The sequence below is a fragment of the Mandrillus leucophaeus genome, unplaced genomic scaffold, assembly GCF_000951045.1.
Source record: "Mandrillus leucophaeus isolate KB7577 unplaced genomic scaffold, Mleu.le_1.0 Scaffold842, whole genome shotgun sequence".
Taxonomy (NCBI): Eukaryota; Metazoa; Chordata; class Mammalia; order Primates; family Cercopithecidae; genus Mandrillus; species Mandrillus leucophaeus.
In genome coordinates, this window is record NW_012109164.1 from 174,276 (window position 1) to 194,556 (window position 20,281).

Consider the following 20,281-nt stretch of genomic DNA (forward strand, 5'->3'; position numbering starts at 1 on the left):
TTTACTGTATGCCATTCCGAGGCGAGGCTGCATTTTAAGACGCCCAGGGAAGAAACGGATTGCGAAATCCACAAGAATTCACTCTTTGTGGTGCAAGTTTTGTCTGAAGGGAAAGGGGCAAGAAGGGCATGGAACGTGCTAGAAGTAACAAACCACCCAACAGAATTCTGGAACCAGGGGTCCGCAGCTTCTAAGCTGGACACATTCCTCTCTAAGGAAGTGGCGTCACCCAGCGGCGCATCCCGGCCCGAAGACCCTGCTGCTGCGTGGCCCGCAGCCCATGGCCGTGCTGCCCTTCAAGGCTCTGCAGCTCCTCGCGCCTGATGAGCCTGGCGCCTAAAAATACCACCCTAGTTAAACCTCCCAGAACCTGTCTTCGGCATTTCAAAAAAAAAAAAAAACGAGCGCTGTCATCGTTTAGAGCCACATAAATCACAGCCCTGACCTGCTGCGGATTCAGCAGGCGACGAGCCACTGAAAGTGGCGAAGAAGTCCGCCCCTTTCGAAGACGAGCAACTTTCCATTCTTTTTTCCCTGCGCAAGGCGCAGATCGTAACGTGGAGACCCCCGAGCAACCCCAAGAGTGAGTCGGACGTTGGAAAAACAGCCAGGGAATCTCCACGTTTCCCAGCCCAGGCTAAGCCCAGGATTCTTCAGAGCCATACCCTGTGACAATCACAAGGGTTTTCTCCGCCTCGCGGGTGACGGAGAACTCGTGACCTGCCCCTCAGCTCCAAGCGGAGCGCCTAGCGGGCGCGGAGAAAGAGAGGGCGGAGCTGCAAGCCCAGATCACCAGGCAGCCGACGACGGGCAGCGCGTGCGCAGTCTCTCGCCACGGGACCTCCTTCCCGCCGCTGAGACTAGGAAGCAGGACGCCAAATCTGTCCCTGCGCAGCCGCCGCCGCCGGGCACCGAGCCGGGTGGCCGCCCTGCCTGAGGCGCGCCTGCGCACGTCCCCACGCACGCTCCGGCGTACGGCGGCGGCCAGGGGTCGCGAGCCGGTGGAGGACCCGCGCGCGGAGGAGCCGGGGAGTCAGCGCTTCTTCCCTCCCTCCCCCTCTCCCCTCCCCGCTCCCTGCCCCCCTCCCCAAGAATGTTCCGCTACGAGGTGAGCTGTTGCGACCGGAAGTGACCCCTCCCTCCCTCCCGCGCCCCTCTCCCTCACTCCCCCTCCGCACGCCGGTCCCGTGTTCCTGCGGGGCAGGGGGCGGGCTGGGGGAGTCGCAGGACTTAGCTGGACGCGACTGGCCTGGGGTCGCGGGTCTAATTCTAGGGCTGGGAGCTGGCTTCAGGGGTCGAGACAGTCCCATTAGTTGTCGCTGGGGAAAGTTGGCCTCCGTTTTGGGGTGGGGAGGGCCCGTTAAGTGCTGTAATCAGACCACACCCCCGCCCCCACCCCTAGAGGAGCCATCGAGGGTACAGTATTGCATCTACCTGGGTGCTTTTCTTGAGTAGGAGTCACCCGGGAATTCCCAGAGCCGAGTTTCCCGCCCTGGACCCGGAACCACCCCCCACCCACCTCCACTCGAATTACACTGACACACACCCCATTCACACGGGCTACCTTCAGGTCAAGGGGGCCTGGGCGTGCCGTTGGACTAGGGCCCCAGCCCGTTTACTAAACAGGGCTCCGAGTTGGGAGGGGGGCGTGTCCAGCAGAAGTTCCCTCTGAGCTAGTGCTGGGAGACGTGGGTTTGGTGAAGGTCCCGGGAATGTAGCAATAGCAACAAACAGTGCTGACCCTGTCACCAACTCACTGTATGACCTTGAGCGACTCCTAATCTCTGGACGTAAACTTTCTGGGTTTGTAGCATGAAAGAACTGATGTAAATGATCCTATTTTTAATTGAAAAAGCAGTGATTTGGTAAAGTAGATCTTTGTGATTTGGAAGGGAGTGCTGCTGGAAGTTGCCTTTGATACGAAGGCAGCTGCATGCCTATTTGCATAAGTTTGGAAGGGCTCTGGCAGGAGAATAATGCCCTTTGACCTAATCTTTCCTTTGTAAACAGGGTAGCTAAGAGGTAGCCAGGCAAGGTGTATCACAAACGTATCTACTGATCGACTATGGAATTCTGATTCCGAATTTTTGAAAATTGAGGACAGATAATAGGAATGATCCAAGACCAAACCGAAAGGAAAACTTGGAGAATAAATCAGTTGAGTAAAATTGAAGTGAAGTTAACCTACCTAGGATGTGGTGATCTCTAGCCTTTGTTCGATAATCTGTAATCTTTGCCTGCTTTGATCATCACAACTCTCTGCCATAGTTGGTGTAGTCCCTGCATTACGATATAAGAGACTGAGCCTTACAGCCTAGCACAGAGCCTTAGACACAATAGGTTGTATAAAGGTATTTGATGAGCTAATTAGAAATTTTCTGAGTTGCCCATGTTCACACTGACTGTAGAAGTGGAGCCAGAACTTGAACTTGTCATATCACAGCTTTTCCAGAGTTCATTTTATTGTGGTTGAAGACCTAACTTTAATCACTAGAGTTTAGGCCTATAGGGAAGATAAAAAAGATGGAAAATGAAGACAAAGCTTTGAAAGGGAATAATAGTTGAAAACATGACATGAATATAATGAGAAAGATGAGAATTTTGCTAGAAAAGATACATAAAGATACAAGAAAATAAAGGGTTTATTATTAGTTGTCATCACTTTTTCAACCAGTGATATAAGGGAAGTTGTGGACTTAATTTCTTGGTTGCATGAGGAACTGCTGTTAGTGGATTCTTGATAAAATAGAGAAATGGAATGCTGTGAGGTGGGGCGAGAATTAAATAAGGAATAGGAAATAGAAAGTGAAAGAAAGTTGATGAAATCTTCCAGTGTCAGAAATTGGGAAGTAGAAAATGCCATCTTTACAAAAAGTCATAATGAAGCAATTATGTTCATTGAGAAGGTAAGATGAACATTTTTAGAACCTTTTTAAAATGAGGGTGTGAATTTCATGAATAACTAATGTCTTTCCTCTTTTTTTAGTCTTTGGAGGATTGTCCTCTGGATGAAGATGAAGATGCATTTCAGGGACTGGGAGAAGAAGATGAAGAGATTGATCAATTCAATGATGATACATTTGGGTCAGGTGCAGTTGGTAAGTGACATCTTTCTCTTATAATATCATCTTGGCTTCTTGCTGTTTTCAAGTGCCGTCTTTTAGAAGTGCTTTATCTTATTAGGGGTAACCTCATTCACTAACTTGGCAAGATATTCTTCTATTCCTCATCTTAGTCAGAATGTTTCATTCTTCACTGGAAACAGCACCTATCCTGATCCTCTGAGTATCTTTTTGCCTCACCTATAAAATCAGGTATTCTGTAAGCCTTGCCCCTTCCAGCTATATGATCTATGGCTACAGGTTGCCCCTATGAGGGCTTCAAATGTTTAGAGAAGTAAACATTTAAGAGAGATTTAAAGTAATCCTAAATGAGAGGAATTTTTATTTGTATGACATATAACTTAAGGAAAACTAGTGTACTAGTAGAAAAGTATGTGGGTGTATGTGTTTTAAAATTTAGTCTATCACTAGTATATTATATAACTTTGCAACTTATAGTATCTTCAACAAAACGTAAAGGTTTTTATACCAAGAATTTTGGGGGTCAAGAAAGGCCTCATAAGTTAGAAAAGTATGCACAGATGAAATTTTGTTCATCCCTGGATATAGATACATATTTTTTATTTATTTATTTATTCTTTTTTGAGATGGAGTCTTGCTCTGTCACCCAGACTGGAGTGCAGTGGCATGATCTCAGCTCACTGCAACCTCCGCCTCCCGGGTTCAAGCAATTCTCTTGCCTCAGGCTCCCGAGTACCTGGGATTATAGGCACCTGCCACCACACCCAGCTAATTTTTGTATTTTTAGTAGAGACGGAGTTTCACCATGTCGGCCAGGCAGGTCTCGAACCCCTGACCTCATGATCCACCTGCCTCGGCCTCCCAAAGTGCTGGGATTACAGGCCTGACCACCGCGCCCAGCCTGTAGATACATATTTTAAGAGTTGGGAAAAGTTTAAAACCTAAAGAGCCAAACTAAGCTTACAGACCACAGGGTTATAAATACCGAGATGGAAAATTTAGAAAGCAAGCTTATAACGTTCAAGAACACATGTTACTTAGAACAGGTGTAGAACAAGTGGAGTAATAAGTTAAAATTTAAACTTTTAAACTATATACACATACATATACATATGCATATACATATACATATACATTTGATTTGAGACAGAGTCTTGCTCTGTCACCTAGACAAGTGCAGTAGCATGATGTTGGCTCGCTGCAGCCTCTGCCTCCCCAGTTCAAGCAGTTCTCCTGCCTCAGCCTTCCAAGTAGCTGAGAATACAGGCGCCCGGCTAATTTTTGTATTTTTTAGTAGAGACAGGGTTTCTCCATTTTTGGCCAGGGTGGTCATGAACTCCTGACCTCAAGTGATCCCTCCTCAGCCTCCCAAAGTGCTGGAATTACAGGCGTGAGCCACCGCGCCTGGCCAAAACTATATATTTTTAAGCAAATGAATAGGTAAGAGTCAATGCAGATATGTTTGCTTAGACTTGGTGCTGGAAAGCAGCAATAAGAGTGTTTATGTTCAAATGTATAAATATGTATGATTCTTTGGAGTCGCAACACTTCTGTCTGCAACAAATGCTCCAAGTTAAGTCATAAGGAAGAAGAGAAAATTTAGCAATAGTTGGTAATCCCAAGATGTTGAATATCAAAAACAAATAAGAGACCTTAAAGTATTATAATGGTCACTGGTTTTGCAGTGACCTAATACATTTATTAAAGCTTAGACTGAATTGAATAAACTGGCAAAAATGAAGGTGTTTTAATATTGTCAGTTATTTGTAAAATTCAGTAGAGAACTAAAACTTTGTTATGATTAGAAGCAGCAAGAAAAGTGTCGAAAGTGGAAGCTAGACTCATGATGGAAGGGAATCAAAGACCTTTTGGATTATAGGCATGGGTTGGCAGATGAGATTGTCCAGGAGGATAACTTGATCCAAGATGCTATTATCTCTCTCCATGGAGATCACAGGCAAAGAGATGTAGAGTGGAATTACAAAAGCAGGAAACTGATGTGAATTGCAAATTATATTTGGAAGGTAGTTTAGTGATGATCAGTAGAACACAATAAGCTATTTGTGGTAGCTCAAGCCCACAGCTCTCAGCACTTTGGGAGGTCAAGGCAGGAGGATCACTTGAGGCCAGGAGTTCAAGACCATCCTGGGCAACATAGTGAGACTCTTTCTCTACAAAATTTTTTTTGAAAAATATCCAGGCATGCTGGTATGTGCCACTTAGGAGGCTGAGGATCCCTTGAGCCCAAGAGTTCAGGGCTGCATCAGCTATGGCGGTGCCACTACATTCCAGCCTGGGTAACAGAGCGAGACCTTGTCTCTAAAAAGTTAATTATCAAATAATTTAAAAATAGAATACCGGCCGGGCGCGGTGGCTCAAGCCTGTAATCCCAGCACTTTGGGAGGCCGACACGGGCGGATCACAAGGTCAGGAGATCGAGACCATCCTGGCTAACACGATGAAACCCCGTCTCTACTAAAAGATACAAAAAACTAGCCGGGCGTGGTGGCGGGCGCCTGTAGTCCCAGCTACTCGGGAGGCTGAGGCAGGAGAATGGCGTGAACCCGGGAGGCGGAGCTTGCAGTGAGCCGAGATCCGGCCACCGCACTCCAGCCTGGGCGACAGAGCGAGACTCCGTCTCAAAAAAAAAAAAAAAAAAATAGAATACCATAGAAGCTACCAACACCTGCTTGTTTCTAGAACTCTTTTTCTATTAAAATACTATACTGAATGTTAACCATTTTTTCAACAAGTTCCTCAGTATTAAAATGAATTAGCTAGAATTGATTTATAGACATTAAAATGAGGCAGCATTGACTTCCAGAGTGCTATGGACAGTCTTTTTTTCCTGAGTTTCTATTTTTTCTCGTAAGATGGGAATAATATTGACTTAAAAGGATGTTAGAGTGTCCAGAACTGTATTTTATATGATGGGGAAGAAGGAAAGTGCACATGTGCTGAAAAAGCCATTAGGTTTACACAGTAAAAGAACAGGTAGTACAAAGTAAAGGCAATGAAATGGCGTATGATTAACCCACTTTGTACCTTAGGGCCAAAGGGTGATTAGAAGGACTTTTTGCCCAAGAAAGTTTATAATGGAGAAAAGATTTCCAAAGGTGAGCCCTTTCCCTTGAGAGTGTAATGTACTTGAATTGTAAGATCTTAATTCTTCATAACAGCTTGGTGTAAATACTATAAAAAGAAAATTGTTTTCCAAGTCAACCTGTGACTTCTTTGATACTCGTCTGCAGGTTGATACAAAGCTGGTATAGAGAGTTTAAATCTAGAGGTGAAATGTCAGACTTTGACATTTGTTTTGATTTTATGATTTTTAATTCATATAGTGGGCATCTTGAATAATACCTGCTAGTACAGTGGACATTTTAGGTCATTGGCTACAAATGGTCACCTTTCCTTAAGAAACGAGTCACTCTCTTCTGCATGAAAAATGTTTGCATCATCTAAGAGCAATAAATAGTGTTGCAGTAATCCCAACTCCTTCTCTAAAAATAAAAGCTTACACTTAGCATGGTGCTTATTATGACTAGGCACCATTCTAAATGTTTTACATATATTGTTAATCCTCACAGCAACTTTGTGAGATAGATACTGTTATTATCCTCATTTTAACAAATGAGGAAGAGTGACGGGTTAAGTAACCATAAATATAATTACTGTAAAGTACTAGTTATGTTAAATAGTTTTTGGGGACTCTTTGGAAATCTCCTGCCTCCACTTGGAAGGGATCACCCTCCTTCCTACCTCTTTTATTGATAGCTACTATAGTCTTTAGAGATAAAGATTGCCTTGAAATTAAATCACTTCTACTTCCTTTTTATTTTGTTTTCATTCAAAACTATACCTGAGACAGGCTTCAGGGGTTGTTATTACAAGTATAAGTTTATAGAAGCAGCCAGAAATTCAGTAACACACATCAAGGGTATAGGTTAGTTCATTATTACAGATAGTCTCTTTCCCTTCATTTCTCTGTTACTCTTTTGCCTACCTTTTATCATTTTGACTAATAATGGACTCAGGTCAAGCACTGGCATATCTAAGTAACTATATTTTTAGGTCATTTGAAAAAGATACAGGGTGAAGTATTCTTTTGCAGTAAGGGCATAAGATCTCTAAAATACTACTTCAGATAATTTTTTACAAGAGTAAGAAAAATCTAAAATGATGATGATAGTATTTTATGGCATAGATTCCTTTGCTTACGTGTGTGAAAATGTAACATTCAATTCACCAGAGATCTATTCTCACAGAATATGGCAACTTAACCAATATTTTAAAAATATTATTATTAAGGGGAAGTAGATTATCCATATTTGATAGGATTTGGTAAAGTTAGCAAGCATGAATATGGGAAGTAGTGACAGACAAGCATGCAAATTAGAACTCTACTGCATTAGAACAAATCCACTAACAAATTAACTTCTTAAATTTGGGAAATAAATGTTTTTACAAATCCCTCAATTCAAGATGATAGATTCTCACTCTTGTGACATTGCTAAGTTAGTAAAGTTACAAAAAACAATTTATCCTGTCTCAGCTTACTCTTCCTTACCAAGGATGACACAAATATGAATGTCACATTTGGTTTTTAATTACATTCTTCTTTAAATATTTTCTTTCAGATGATTAGTCATTTAAATTAATAATGTAATTTTCATTTAAAGTGGATTTTTCCATTTTTTGGAGCACATCAGGATAGACTTATCAGAGACCATCATCATAAAATAGCTACCTTAAATTCTTTTTTGTAAGATGACAATTTAGGAGAAGAGTGTCACCTGACTAGTCACTCAGGTAAGAGGAAGCTGTTGGGTAGGCAAAAAATACCACATAATTATAAAGAAGACCCAGGTCCCGGAGGCTTAGGTAAGGATATTTTTATAGCTTTTGCCCGCAGCCTTTATCCTAGTGATGGCAAAGTGATCCTCAACTTAAGGAATCCCTTACCACAACTAATACACTCAAATCTACCACAGTGTCCCCAAACTAGACAGTGGGTCCTGTGATACCAAAATTATATATTTGAAAGTCCCACTTCCCTCACTCTGCGGATCACTAGTATTATGTGATACCTTGTTGTATGATAAAAAAAAACATATAGCAAATTTTAACTGTTAGTATAATCTGATTCTAAGAGGAAGTTAGTCTATTTAAAGTCACATAAACTGTTAAGATATGTATGATGTTCATTACAGTATTATTATATTGGAAAATTGTAAATAATCCAAATATTTACCAGTAGGGGATAAATTACATTATAGTTTAGCAATAAAATATAATCTTATGTAGGTATTAAAAAGAATGAGATAATATCAGTAGTTATGCCTGTGTGCATGCATGAAAAGATGTCCAAGACATATTGCTTAAGTAAAAAGAAACAAGTTAACTTTATAAACTTAACACAACTTAAAACTATTTAAAACTTAACACAGCTGTGGAATTATGGGGAACTTTCACTTAAGTGACGTGTGTTTGAATTTTTTAAACATGTATTTTCTTTGAAAGCAGAAAAGAGAAAGTCCTGTTTCTGTGTTATGACCTGTTATCCCTGTCTGTTGAATTATATAAAACATGTAACTAAAAAAGAATACCATATAACATGTACAAAATAATACTTTTTGTGGATTAGAAAGTAGTGCATATTGAGATGAGGTAAAGGAAGAAATAAAATGAAAGGATTATTTAGGAGTAGGAATGAGGAGGAAGAAGTTTCGCATTTGAATACCTGAAAAGAAAGGCCGGATGCGGTGGCTCACGCCTGTGATCCCAGCTCTTTGGAAGGCCGTTGCAGGTGGATTGCTTGAGCCCAGGAGCTCAAGACCAGTCTGGGCAACATGGGGAAACCCTGACTCTACAAAAAATACAAAAATTAGCCTAGCGTGGTGGTACAAACCTGTAGTTCCAGTTACTTGGGAGGCTGAGGTTGGGGGTTCACCTGAACCCAGGAGGTCGAGACCACAGTGAGCCAGATCACGCCATTGCACTCTAACCTGGGCGACAGTGAGACCCTGTCTCAAAAAACAGAAATAAAAAAGAATACTAAAAGAAGCAAAACTGTGAGTACAGCTTTCCTGATGGAAGCAGAATGGAATAAGATTGGAGAGAACTGGAGTGAAATGTGATGGAAGTAAGGTCTAGCTCCACAGCAGCTGATAGAGGGTTCTGAAGATTGTCATCTGTGCTGTAATGGGATTCAAAAACAGAAAAAATGATGCCAACATACCAAATGCAAAAATAACCTTAGTGTCAGTGCTACAGACTTTATAGTAGTGTGCAGTAATAGCAGACATAGTTAAAATAAAAAAGGAAATGCCCCTTCCTCTTCCCCAGCCTGTTTTCAGCACAGCAACCAGAGAGATTCTTTTAAAAGTTAAGCCAAGTGAAAATTTTCATTGGCATAGTGGCCCAGAATGAGCCCCCTCCTCATGACTTTTTGACCTCATTTTCTTCTACTCTCCCCACCCTGCTCATTCCATTCCAAACACAGTCCTCCTTGCTGTTTCTCAAAACCGTCAATCTCTCACCTTAAGGCCTTTCTTTATACTGACTGTCCCTCTGCCTGGAACCGTCTTCTCCCAGATACCCAAATTGCTAACCCTCTTACTCTTCAGAATCTTTGCTCAAATGTCATCTTCTTAATGAGGCCTACCTCTGACCATCTATTTAAATTTGCAATCTGCCTTTCTTCCTTTATATTCCTATAGCAATTTCATCTTCTGGTATAGTATCTAATTATTATGCTTATTGTCTATCTCTCTCTTTCCTGCTTGCATGAAAGTGTTACAAAGGCGGAATCTCTGTCTTTTTGTACACCAGTGTATCCCATGCATCTAAAACAGGGCTTGTCACATAATAGATGCTTACCAAATATTTATTGAATGGAACAAATGGATTCAAAAGCATGTAAAGAATGTGGCACTTATAATCTAAAAGAAAGTTGTGTGCTAATGCTATGAGTTTTAACTTCCCTTTAAAGTTTTTGCTTGAAATGTCATAGAATCTCAAAACCAACTAGTAGTACTATACATATCTATCACCAGTTTAGGAAACAGTTTCAGAATATAGTTTGGACATTATTGATGTTTTAAGCTATTAATTCACATTTTTGAATTTTATTCCTGGTATAATGTTATTTGCTTTTAATAGTAAAAAGCACGCTTTTATGTCCCTTAGTTTAAACCTTATATCCTGTTTCTAAGTGGAAACTTAACTTTCTGCCTATCTTCTGGAATTATTCATTTGGTTAACAGAATTGTGTAGGCCGGGCATGGTGGCTCATGCTTGTAATCCCAGCACTTTGGGAGGCTGAGGTGGGTGAGGTGAGTGGATCATTTGAGGTCAGGAGTTCGAGATCAGCCTGGCCAACATGGTGAAACCCCACCTCTACTAAAAATACAGAAATTAGCCAGGTGTGGTGGCGGGTGCCTGTAGTCCCAGCTACTCCAGCTACTCGGGAGGCTGAGGCAGAGAATCGCTTGAACCCGGGAGGTAGAGGTTGCAGTGAGCTGAGATCACGCCACTGCACTGCAGCCTGGGCGACAGAGTGAGACTCTGTCTTAAAAAATAAATAAATAACAGAATAATTGTGTAAAACTTTTTCGTACCACTATGAACTATTTCTTACATCAACTGTGTCATCTTATAGATGATGACTGGCAGGAAGCACATGAACGCCTGGCTGAATTGGAAGAAAAGCTACCAGTGGCAGTTAATGAACAAACAGGCAATGGAGAGAGAGATGAAATGGACTTGTTGGGTGACCATGAGGAGAATCTGGCAGAAAGGCTCAGTAAGATGGTGATTGAAAATGAACTAGAAGATCCAGCTATCATGAGGGCAGTGCAGACCAGGCCAGTTTTACAAGTAAGTAAGTTACTCTGATTTGAGAACTATAGCAGACTAAAAATTAAAGTGAAGTGTTGAACTTTGTCATTTTATTTTATCTATTCTAATGAGAGATTTACATGTACCAGAGAAAATTGATAATATATTTCCTGATGATAGCAGTTCTAGAGATAAAGTTGGGGAATAATATATATTCTGGAGCCCCATAATTTCTTATTCTAAAGCAGCTTGAGGCTCTTTTGGAACCTTGCTCCCCAACAGCAGATAAGTCACCCAGAGAGTATACAACATTTCAGACTTTGTGTGTATGTTTTCCTTTTTTGTTAGCCCCAACCAGGAAGCCTGAATTCCAGTATCTGGGATGGATCTGAAGTTCTGAGGCGAATCCGAGGACCACTGCTTGCTCAGGTATTAAATACTTTCTCTTTATATAAAATTTCTAATATCCAAAAATTTTAAGTGGGTTCCTGTTGTCATCCTTTCCTTACTGAAGGGATTTATAGGTCTTTCATTTGCTAGAATTATGTCAACTACTGCATCCAGCACTTAGCTATGCCTTTCTTTAGCCTCCAGGGTAAAGGTTGCAAGGGAGCCATTGGAATTTAAATTTGTTAGTGTATGATTATGATTTGAATCACTTAAAAAGTCTTTTCTGAGCCAGGCGTGGTGGCTCACGCATGTAATCCCATCACTTTGAGAGGCTGATGCGGGCGGATCACTTGAGGTGAGGAGTTCGAGACCAGCCTGGCCAACATGGTGAAACCCCATCTCTACTAAAATACAAAAATTAACCTGGTGTGGTGGTGGATGCCTGTAATCCCAGCTACTCAGGAGGCTGAGGCAGGATAATCACTTGAACCTGGGAAGTGGAAGTTGTAGTAAAGCAAGATTGCGCCACTGCACTCCAGCCTGGGCAACAGAGTGAGACTCCGTCTCAAAAAAAAGAAAAAGTCACTTCTATGCAAAACTATAGGGACAGAGAAGTCATCAGTGTTTACTAGTGGTTGGGCATGGCAGGAGGAGTTAACTGCAAAGGAACAATACAGTGGAATTTGTGGGGAGCGATACAGCTGTTCTTGCTCGCTCTCTTTTTTTTTTTTGAGACCAGGTCTTGCTGTGTCAACCAGGCTAGAGAGGGCACTGGTACAGTCATAGCTCTCTGTAACCTTGAACTCCTGGGCTCAAGTGATCCTCCCACCTCGGCCTCTTGAGCAGCTGAGACTACAGGCACATGCCACCATGCCTGGCTAAGTTTTTTTATTTTTGTACAAATGAAGTCTCGCTGTGTTACCCAGGCTAGTCTCAAACTCCTGGCTTCAAGTGATCCTCCCACCTCAGCCTCCCAAAGCGCTGGGATTTCAGGCATGAGCCAGTTACTTACCAAACTCAGAGAACCATATACCAAAAAGTAAATTTTACTATATGTGAATTAAAAATAAAGTTTAAAAATTTCTTAAGGTGTTTTTGGCATCTGTAGAGATTACTAAAACGTATCAAGTTAGTTAATTTCTATTTTATTTTACCACTTCCTCAATTAGGAAATGCCTACAGTGTCTGTATTAGAATATGCCTTGCCTCAGAGGCCCCCCCAGGGTCCAGAAGATGATCGGGACCTTTCTGAACGTGCATTACCAAGGCGGTCAACTTCACCTATCATTGGCAGTCCTCCTGTTAGAGCTGTCCCCATAGGCACCCCACCTAAACAGATGGCTGTACCCAGCTTCACCCAACAGGTACCTCTCATTAACAAGCACACAGCCCAGGATATTGGGAATCTGGGCAAAATTATTTGGAAAATTGGTGATGTTGGGTGGAGGGTGGAAATTTTGGGTAGGCATTAGATTAGAAAGAAAAATAGCTAGTTAGAGGATAAATTAGTACAAATAAGAGACACATTCCCTGATACCCTTTGCTGCTGCTATTGCTGCTGCCTTTTAATTGGGGGAGAAAAAATGGTAGTTAGCCACATTTAGCACATATATCCTTTTTAAAGTGTTTTGCTGGCTGCCCAAAACATTGTCAGAGAGATAACTGAAAGCTGGGGGGAGTGGGAACACACAGCATTGTCCACATCCCTTTTTACCTTTAAGATATCCCTGCTTTCCCTAGAGCCTGTGCAGTCCTGTTCCATAGACTTTCCTCCACCTGAAACCAGCAGCTGAAAAGGAAGGCCAATTTGGAAGGTATGGGGGGAGGGTGGTGTTGGTATGGCCTAGTTAGGCTCAACATCCTATGAAATGGTGGAGTCACAATGTATCACAAAAGTGCTGAGCATGGCGGCCATATCACAGGGGCTTCAGAATAGGACTTAGTTAATCCTCCAGCTTTCTTATCATTCCTTCTCCCTCAGTGCTACCAAAATATATCCTCTTGGAGAGAATTTGCAAGTCAGAATATCTGCTGGTATCTCCCTCAGACAGCATGGAAGGGTGGGGATAACTGGAGAATTAGCTAAATCTTCCTCAGTTAATGCTGACACCGTACTTGATTTGTGAGAGAAAGTGGCCCAAGGTTCTGTATTTGAACCTGTAGCCATAGCAATTTGCTTAGAAGTAGGGCTTTGCATTGAGTTCTGTGTCTCTACCAGTACTTGAGGGGAGGGAGTGTAGGTGGAAGAAAAACTGATTTCATTGAGTGTAGTTGTATATATGTTTGTCCTGATAGATTCTGTGTCCGAAGCCTGTCCATGTTCGGCCCCCAATGCCACCTCGTTATCCTGCTCCCTATGGTGAGAGGATGTCTCCAAACCAGCTCTGCAGTGTCCCGGTATGTCACTTTAAGCCTAACAAAAATGTGCAGTATGTATTTTCTGATCGCTATTTGTATGATCACTGCCAGTATTTAGATTTGCTGACATCTCCTAAATTATACCTATTTTTTATAATCTCCTTAAATTTCTGGATCCAATTGTCCCCAGGTCAGAGGACAGTTGTTTCTTACATCAACTCTTTTCTTATCTTTAAAAATCTAAACTGATTGTGATCATCTGGTTCCTACCGTTTCGGTCCCACATTCTACTGCTTTCTTTTTCATGTCACATGGTCATGGTGTTTTTGTAATTCCTAGCGTTACTCTTTTTTTATATTCCAGAACTTGACTCTGTAATTTGAGAGTTATTATACCCAAGTTTATACTGCATTTCTGCTGAGTTTCCTTATTATTATATTGATGTACCCCCTGTTTTATAGCATATTCTTTTTTTTTTTTTTATCTTAGAACTCTTCCCTCCTGGGTCACCCTTTTCCTCCTAGTGTTCCTCCTGTTCTCAGCCCCCTCCAGAGAGCACAGCTTCTTGGAGGAGCACAGGTAAGCCTGTGATTAACCCTACTCATAAAGAACTCTCCTACTTTCCTAAAGTTCATTAGATGGTAGCCCCTTTTTTGCTGTTAATCACTACTCTTATTTTTGCCTTTACTTTTTCAAACAAAGTTATTGATGGAAACAGTATTCACCTTTCTGTAGACAAAAGCAAAGGGACTTGCTAATTGTCTAAATCTAAGATCTTCCTCTTTGTAGCTACAGCCTGGACGGATGTCTCCCAGCCAGTTTGCACGGGTGCCTGGATTTGTTGGTAGTCCACTTGCTGCCATGAATCCCAAGTTGCTACAAGGGCGAGTTGGGCAGATGCTTCCCCCAGCACCAGGCTTCCGTGCCTTCTTTAGTGCTCCACCCTCCGCTACACCACCTCCACAGCAGCACCCTCCTGGCCCAGGACCCCACCTGCAAAACCTAAGGTATACAAAATCAATGCCACTATTTATCAATTATCAGCCAAGTCTTTTGATTGTGGATGTGTAGTTTTATAAGACTCTTGATATTTGCTAACTAATAAATTTTAAGATGTTATTGGATCCTCAGGTTGACAAACATGGAAATGTTTGACAATCTCCAGGCTTTCTTGTGAATCACATTTTTCTCACATTACCAGAAGGTATGGAATAGAGCGACAGATGCTGAAAAGTCAGCTAATCTTCACACTAGCTAAGTTGTTTGCTTTTATCCTCTGGTTTTATAACAAAAGGGGTTCAAGTTCCTGTTTCGGTGAAGTTGTGTTTTATTACATATCGTATTGTGGCAGTCAGGATTTTCAAGAGACACCCGAGAACCAGTAGGGGAAAGAGAGCAAGAATGTTCATGTGAGCAAGTTTTATTTTAAGAAATCGGCTCATGTGATTGTAGAGACTGACAAGTTCGAAATCCGTAAGACAGACCAGCAGGCAAGAAACAGTTTTTAAAAGCTCAAGTTGCAGTCTTGAGTTTGAAATAAGTATAGCAGGTCAGCAGTCAAGACACTCAAGCAGGATTTTTGTGTTCCACTCTTGAGGCAGAATTCCTTCTTCTGGGAAACTTTAGTTTGTTATAAATGTTAATCACATCTTTACAAAATACCCTCACAGCAACATCTAAGCAGTGTTTGACCAAATAACTGGGTACTAAGGCCTAGTCATATTAACTATCACACATATATCTTTAATAATATTCCCACATAGTTGAAACTGAGTATGTTAAACCTACTTAGAGACTTCTGTTAAACAGTTAAAAGCAAAAAGAAAAAGAATTATACTGCTTTACTCCTAATTCACTCAGATTTCATGATCACCCTTTTAGAACTTGGTCTTTGTGGAAGATATGTAAAAATATGACTATCTTTTGCTTCTAAAAGGTCTCCTTAGAATAGACTTTTTTATTTTTTTATTTTTTTGAGACAGAGTCTCACTCTGCCTCCCAGGCTGGAGTGCAGTGACCCACATGATATCGGCTCACTGCAAACTCTGCCACCTAGGCTCAAGCGATTCTACTGCCTCAGCCTTCCAAGTAGCTGGAACTGCAGGCGCCTGCTACCACACCCAGCTAATTTTTGTATTTTTAATAAAGACAGGGTTTCACCATGTTGGCCAGGCTGGTCTCGAGCTCCTGACCTCAAGTGTTCCACCCGCCTTGGCCTCCCAAAGTGCTGGGATTACACACTGCACCCAGCCCGAACAGACTTTTGTAGTCCCTTAAGTTAACCTGTACGAAGTTATCCTGTACTGACAACATTCTTTAAAATTTCAAATCATCAGGATGACCAAACTGAGAACCTCTGTTCCATTTTTCTTAGATCTCAGACCCCAGTGTTTAGACCGGACACAACTCACCTTCATCCACAGCACCGTCGACTCTTGTATCAGAGACAGCAACAGAATAGAAAGTAAGTACTCATCCAACTCCTTTATGGCTTCTTAATTCAGCTTTTAATTTTGACAGTGTAACAACATGCTATTTAGTAGTTTGTTTTTTTTTGTAAGTTTACTTCGTATCCGTAAACCTGAATGTATTATCAACATGTAAATATGAAAAGCATAATATTGAGTAAAGAAGCAAGGAACGGAATTACATGTACCATTTATGTAAAACTAAAAGGCACACAGAATAATACTGTGTAATATTTAAACACAGACACACAAGTAATAAACGTACAAAAACATTTCAGGGAGGATACATACCAAGGCATGATAGTGGTTCCTCTATGAAGGAAGAGAAGCTGGAAACTGGGTCTAGAGGGGTACAACAGGGCCTCTGTCAGTGTAACACTGTGTTATTTTAATATTACTTTAAAATATTTGAAGCAAATTCAACCAAATACATTTTTTTCTATTAGCTCTAGATGATGGGTAAATGGATATTTATTATAGTATTTGCTGGGCTTTTTCTCTGAATTTGAAATATTTCATGATTTTCAATGAGCTTAAAATATTTATGTAGACTTCAGAGCTAAATCGCCTGTGTCAAAATCCCTTAGTCCACCACTAGATGTATGGCTTTGGACAAGTTACTTGATCTCTCTTTGGCGTCGGTTTGTTGTCTTAAGTGGGGAAGAGAAAACTACCTACCTCACAGAGTTATTCTAGAGCTTATACAAAAGTCCACAGGTGAATATGCTTAGCATATGGAAAGGTACTCAGATCTTAGTTTTATTTCTTGATTATTTATTACATAGCTCTTTCCTCTTAAATTCTATTAAAACTTAGTTCTTTTTCACTCCCCTTTTAAGAAAAGCAAGGGGAATCTTTTAAAAAAAAAAAAAATTGGCCTCATTTATTCCTCTGTGTTAAAAAGCGTAATTACTTTGCCCACTTGGAGTGAATGTGGTGTATGTTTTTCAGTCAGCATCGGAATCTCAATGGTGCAGGAGATAGAGGAAGTCACCGGAGCAGTCATCAAGATCATCTCCGAAAGGATCCATATGCCAATCTCATGTTGCAGCGGGAAAAGGATTGGGTCTCCAAAATCCAGATGATGCAACTGCAAAGCACTGATCCCTACCTGGATGATTTTTATTACCAGGTAAATACTCTGTGCTAGTGTTGAGGATAATAGTTTGGTCCCCTACACTGGTAAGGGTATTCATTTAAATATTGGTACAATTAAATATTTGTAAAATTTTCTTTTGAGATACTTAGCCTCTTGCACTACTCACTATCAGTACATTTCTAGAACTGAACTTGTGTTACTGTCACTGGCATAAATTATTTGATGGTAAACAACAGTCGTCTTCTGTGCTTATGTTACAACCGAAATCATCCTCTCATGGTAGAATTACTTTGAAAAACTGGAGAAACTGTCAGCTGCTGAAGAAATACAAGGTGATGGCCCTAAGAAGGAGCGCACCAAGCTTATCACCCCTCAGGTGGCCAAACTGGAGCACGCCTATAAGCCAGGTAAGGTCCTCATAAGAAAGATGCCCATAATAAAAGAAATTTGAGAAGCGCTGATTAAATATAGACAAGTGTATATGTGGAAGGATATGTAAAGACATTTCAAAGTGATTTTAAAGTACCATTGTCCTTAATAAATGCAAAACTCAGCCTTTATTCAAGCCTGGACTGAACGCTTTGACATGTGCCTTTTCAGGTCCTTTTCTACTTGAGATTTCATGATTTTTTAAATGTATTCTAATTTTCAGTACCCCTAAAATAAGGGGGAAATACTTTAGATTTTTATTGTGATAATTATTGTAACAAAAAAAGAGAGAAAAGATAGATTTTGATGAGGGGTTGCTTTAAATAACACATTGACCTTTTTTTTTTTTTTTTTTTTGAGAAAGAGCCTTACTCTGTTGCCCAGGCTGGAGTGCATTAGTGCCATCTCAGCTAGCTGCAACCTCCACCTCCTGGGCTCAAGCGACTCTCATGTCTCACCCTCCTGAGTAGCTGGGATTACAGGCGTGTGCCACGACATCCAGCTAATTTTTGTACTTTTAGTAGAGACGGGGTTTCGCCATGTTGGCCGGGCTGGTCTCGGACTCCTGGCCTCAAGTGACCCACCCACCTCGGCCTCCCAAAGTGCTGGGATAATAGGTGTGAGTTACCACACCCGGCCTAAATAACACATTGACTTTTGCAGTAAGTTATTAGACTATGAGTAAGGTACAGAGGAAAGTAAAAATCTTATTTGAACACTGCCTGCATTGCTGACTTTTTATTTTGTTGGATTTTTTTTTTTTTTTTTGTCTTTGCAGTGCAATTTGAGGGCTCTTTGGGAAAGCTTACTGTTTCTAGTGTGAATAATCCCCGAAAAATGATTGATGCTGTTGTGACATCTCGGAGTGAGGATGATGTAAGTGTCAACACAATTGTCTGTTTAAGAACATCTGATTTGTGACCATTTCTTTTGGGGCCACCATGGAATGAGATCAGGCATGGTAGAGTTGTTTGTAGTCTAACCTGGGACCTCCTACCTTGTCATGCATTCTAGTTTTCCACAGATGTGCTGCAATATTAACACCTTCATTTCTAAGGCAGCCAGGCAGGGACTAGGGTGGCAGGAGTCTTTGGACTGGGTAGCTCTGGCTGCAAACAGCATGTGTTTACTCCAGTTTGATGTTTTAAAAAATTATCATTTTCTATGTGTTTTAAGATTTTCAGAAAGAGGATCAGAAAAAATAATTATGGGGTACGAGGCTTAGTACCTGGGTGATGAAAGAATTTGTACAACCCCCATAACACAAGTTTACCTGTGTAACAAACACATGTACCCTATAACCTGCACATGTACCCTTGAACATAAAATTAAAGTTTAAAAATAAAAAACAAGATTTTCATATTTTATATGATTTCCTTATCCTCTACTAAGATTACCCTTTGCCTACCTATGAATGCAATTTAATAGTTTGTGGGTTAAGTCAACTTTGACCTTTGTTCATACTAGGGTTGTTTTAGATTAACTTTCAGAGACTCAATTATCTTCTCAAAGTACTGTCACAAATGAACCTACAGATGCACACTTGGTAAATTATTTTGACAAAGGTAAAGAATTTGCATTGAATAGTCTTCTCTTTTTTAGGAGACAAAAGAAAAACAAGTTCGAGACAAGAGGAGAAAAACCCTTGTCATAATTGAGAAAGTAAGTTTAGAATTTGTTGCTGTAGTTAGTTTCAAATATGGAACTGTCACATGTATGTATACACTAGAACTGAAACAGTGAGCAATCAATCAGTGTTCTTTGGTTTTAATTCATGAATATATTCTTGGTAAGTGACTGTTGTGCACCAGATAACTCTGGAAAGGATTATGTTATGTTTCACCTATTGGCATCATAGAAAGAACACTGCAGTTAAAGTTGGAAGTGTACTGGGTTTTTGTCCAAGCTTATTCAGTTAATAGCTGAGTGTCTTTGGGCAAGTCACCTCTCTAAGCCTGATAAAATGGGAATAAAAATTACATTGTCCTACCTATGGATTAATTTAGTTCACAGATATTTACTGGGCACTATTCTGGGTGCTGAGGAAACTAATGGATATTAATAGTTGATTTGTAAAATGTAACCACCACATTGTAAGGCCATACACCATAGTGGTTAAAAGCATGGACTCTAGAACCAAGCTGCAAATCATGTCTTTTCCATTTCTGAGTCTGTAACTTAAGGCACGTTATTTAACCTTTCTACGCTCAGTTTCTTTATCTGTAAAAATGGAGATGATAGTAGTAGTTTTCTCTTTGGATTGCCTTTTTTTTTTTTTTTTCTTTTTGAGACAGAGTCTCACTCTGTCGCCCAGGCTGGAGTGCAGTGGTGTGATCTCAGCTCACTGCAACCACAACCTCCTGGGTTCAAGCGATTCTCCTGCCTTAGCCTCTTAAGTAGTTGGGATTACAGGTGCGGGCTACCTCACCCGACTAATTTTTTGTATTTTTAGTAGAGATGGGGTTTTACCATGTTGGCCAGTCTGGTCAAGGAAAGTGTAATTATTTTACTATCTTTTTTTTTTTTTGAGACAGAGTTTCACTCTTGTTGCCCAGGCTGAAGTGCAATGGCGAGATCTTGGCTCACCACAACCTCCGCCTACGGGGTTCAAG

The 20,281-nt window shown here is 40.9% G+C and overlaps 1 protein-coding gene across 1 annotated transcript in view; it reads left to right on the plus strand.

Moving 5' to 3' along the window:
- Window positions 1-948: 948 nt before the first annotated feature.
- Window positions 949-20,281, plus strand: part of PATL1 (protein associated with topoisomerase II homolog 1 (yeast)) — a 32,570-nt gene continuing 13,237 nt past the window's right edge. The window contains exons 1-13 of the mRNA XM_011968402.1: window positions 949-1,108; window positions 2,987-3,098; window positions 10,747-10,964; window positions 11,274-11,354; window positions 12,485-12,679; window positions 13,611-13,712; window positions 14,163-14,252; window positions 14,463-14,680; window positions 16,048-16,137; window positions 17,093-17,273; window positions 17,524-17,647; window positions 18,448-18,545; window positions 19,272-19,331. Coding sequence (XP_011823792.1) covers window positions 1,094-1,108; window positions 2,987-3,098; window positions 10,747-10,964; window positions 11,274-11,354; window positions 12,485-12,679; window positions 13,611-13,712; window positions 14,163-14,252; window positions 14,463-14,680; window positions 16,048-16,137; window positions 17,093-17,273; window positions 17,524-17,647; window positions 18,448-18,545; window positions 19,272-19,331 — 1,584 coding nt within the window. The 5' untranslated portion in view covers window positions 949-1,093. The remainder of the gene's footprint in view (window positions 1,109-2,986; window positions 3,099-10,746; window positions 10,965-11,273; window positions 11,355-12,484; window positions 12,680-13,610; window positions 13,713-14,162; window positions 14,253-14,462; window positions 14,681-16,047; window positions 16,138-17,092; window positions 17,274-17,523; window positions 17,648-18,447; window positions 18,546-19,271; window positions 19,332-20,281) is intronic.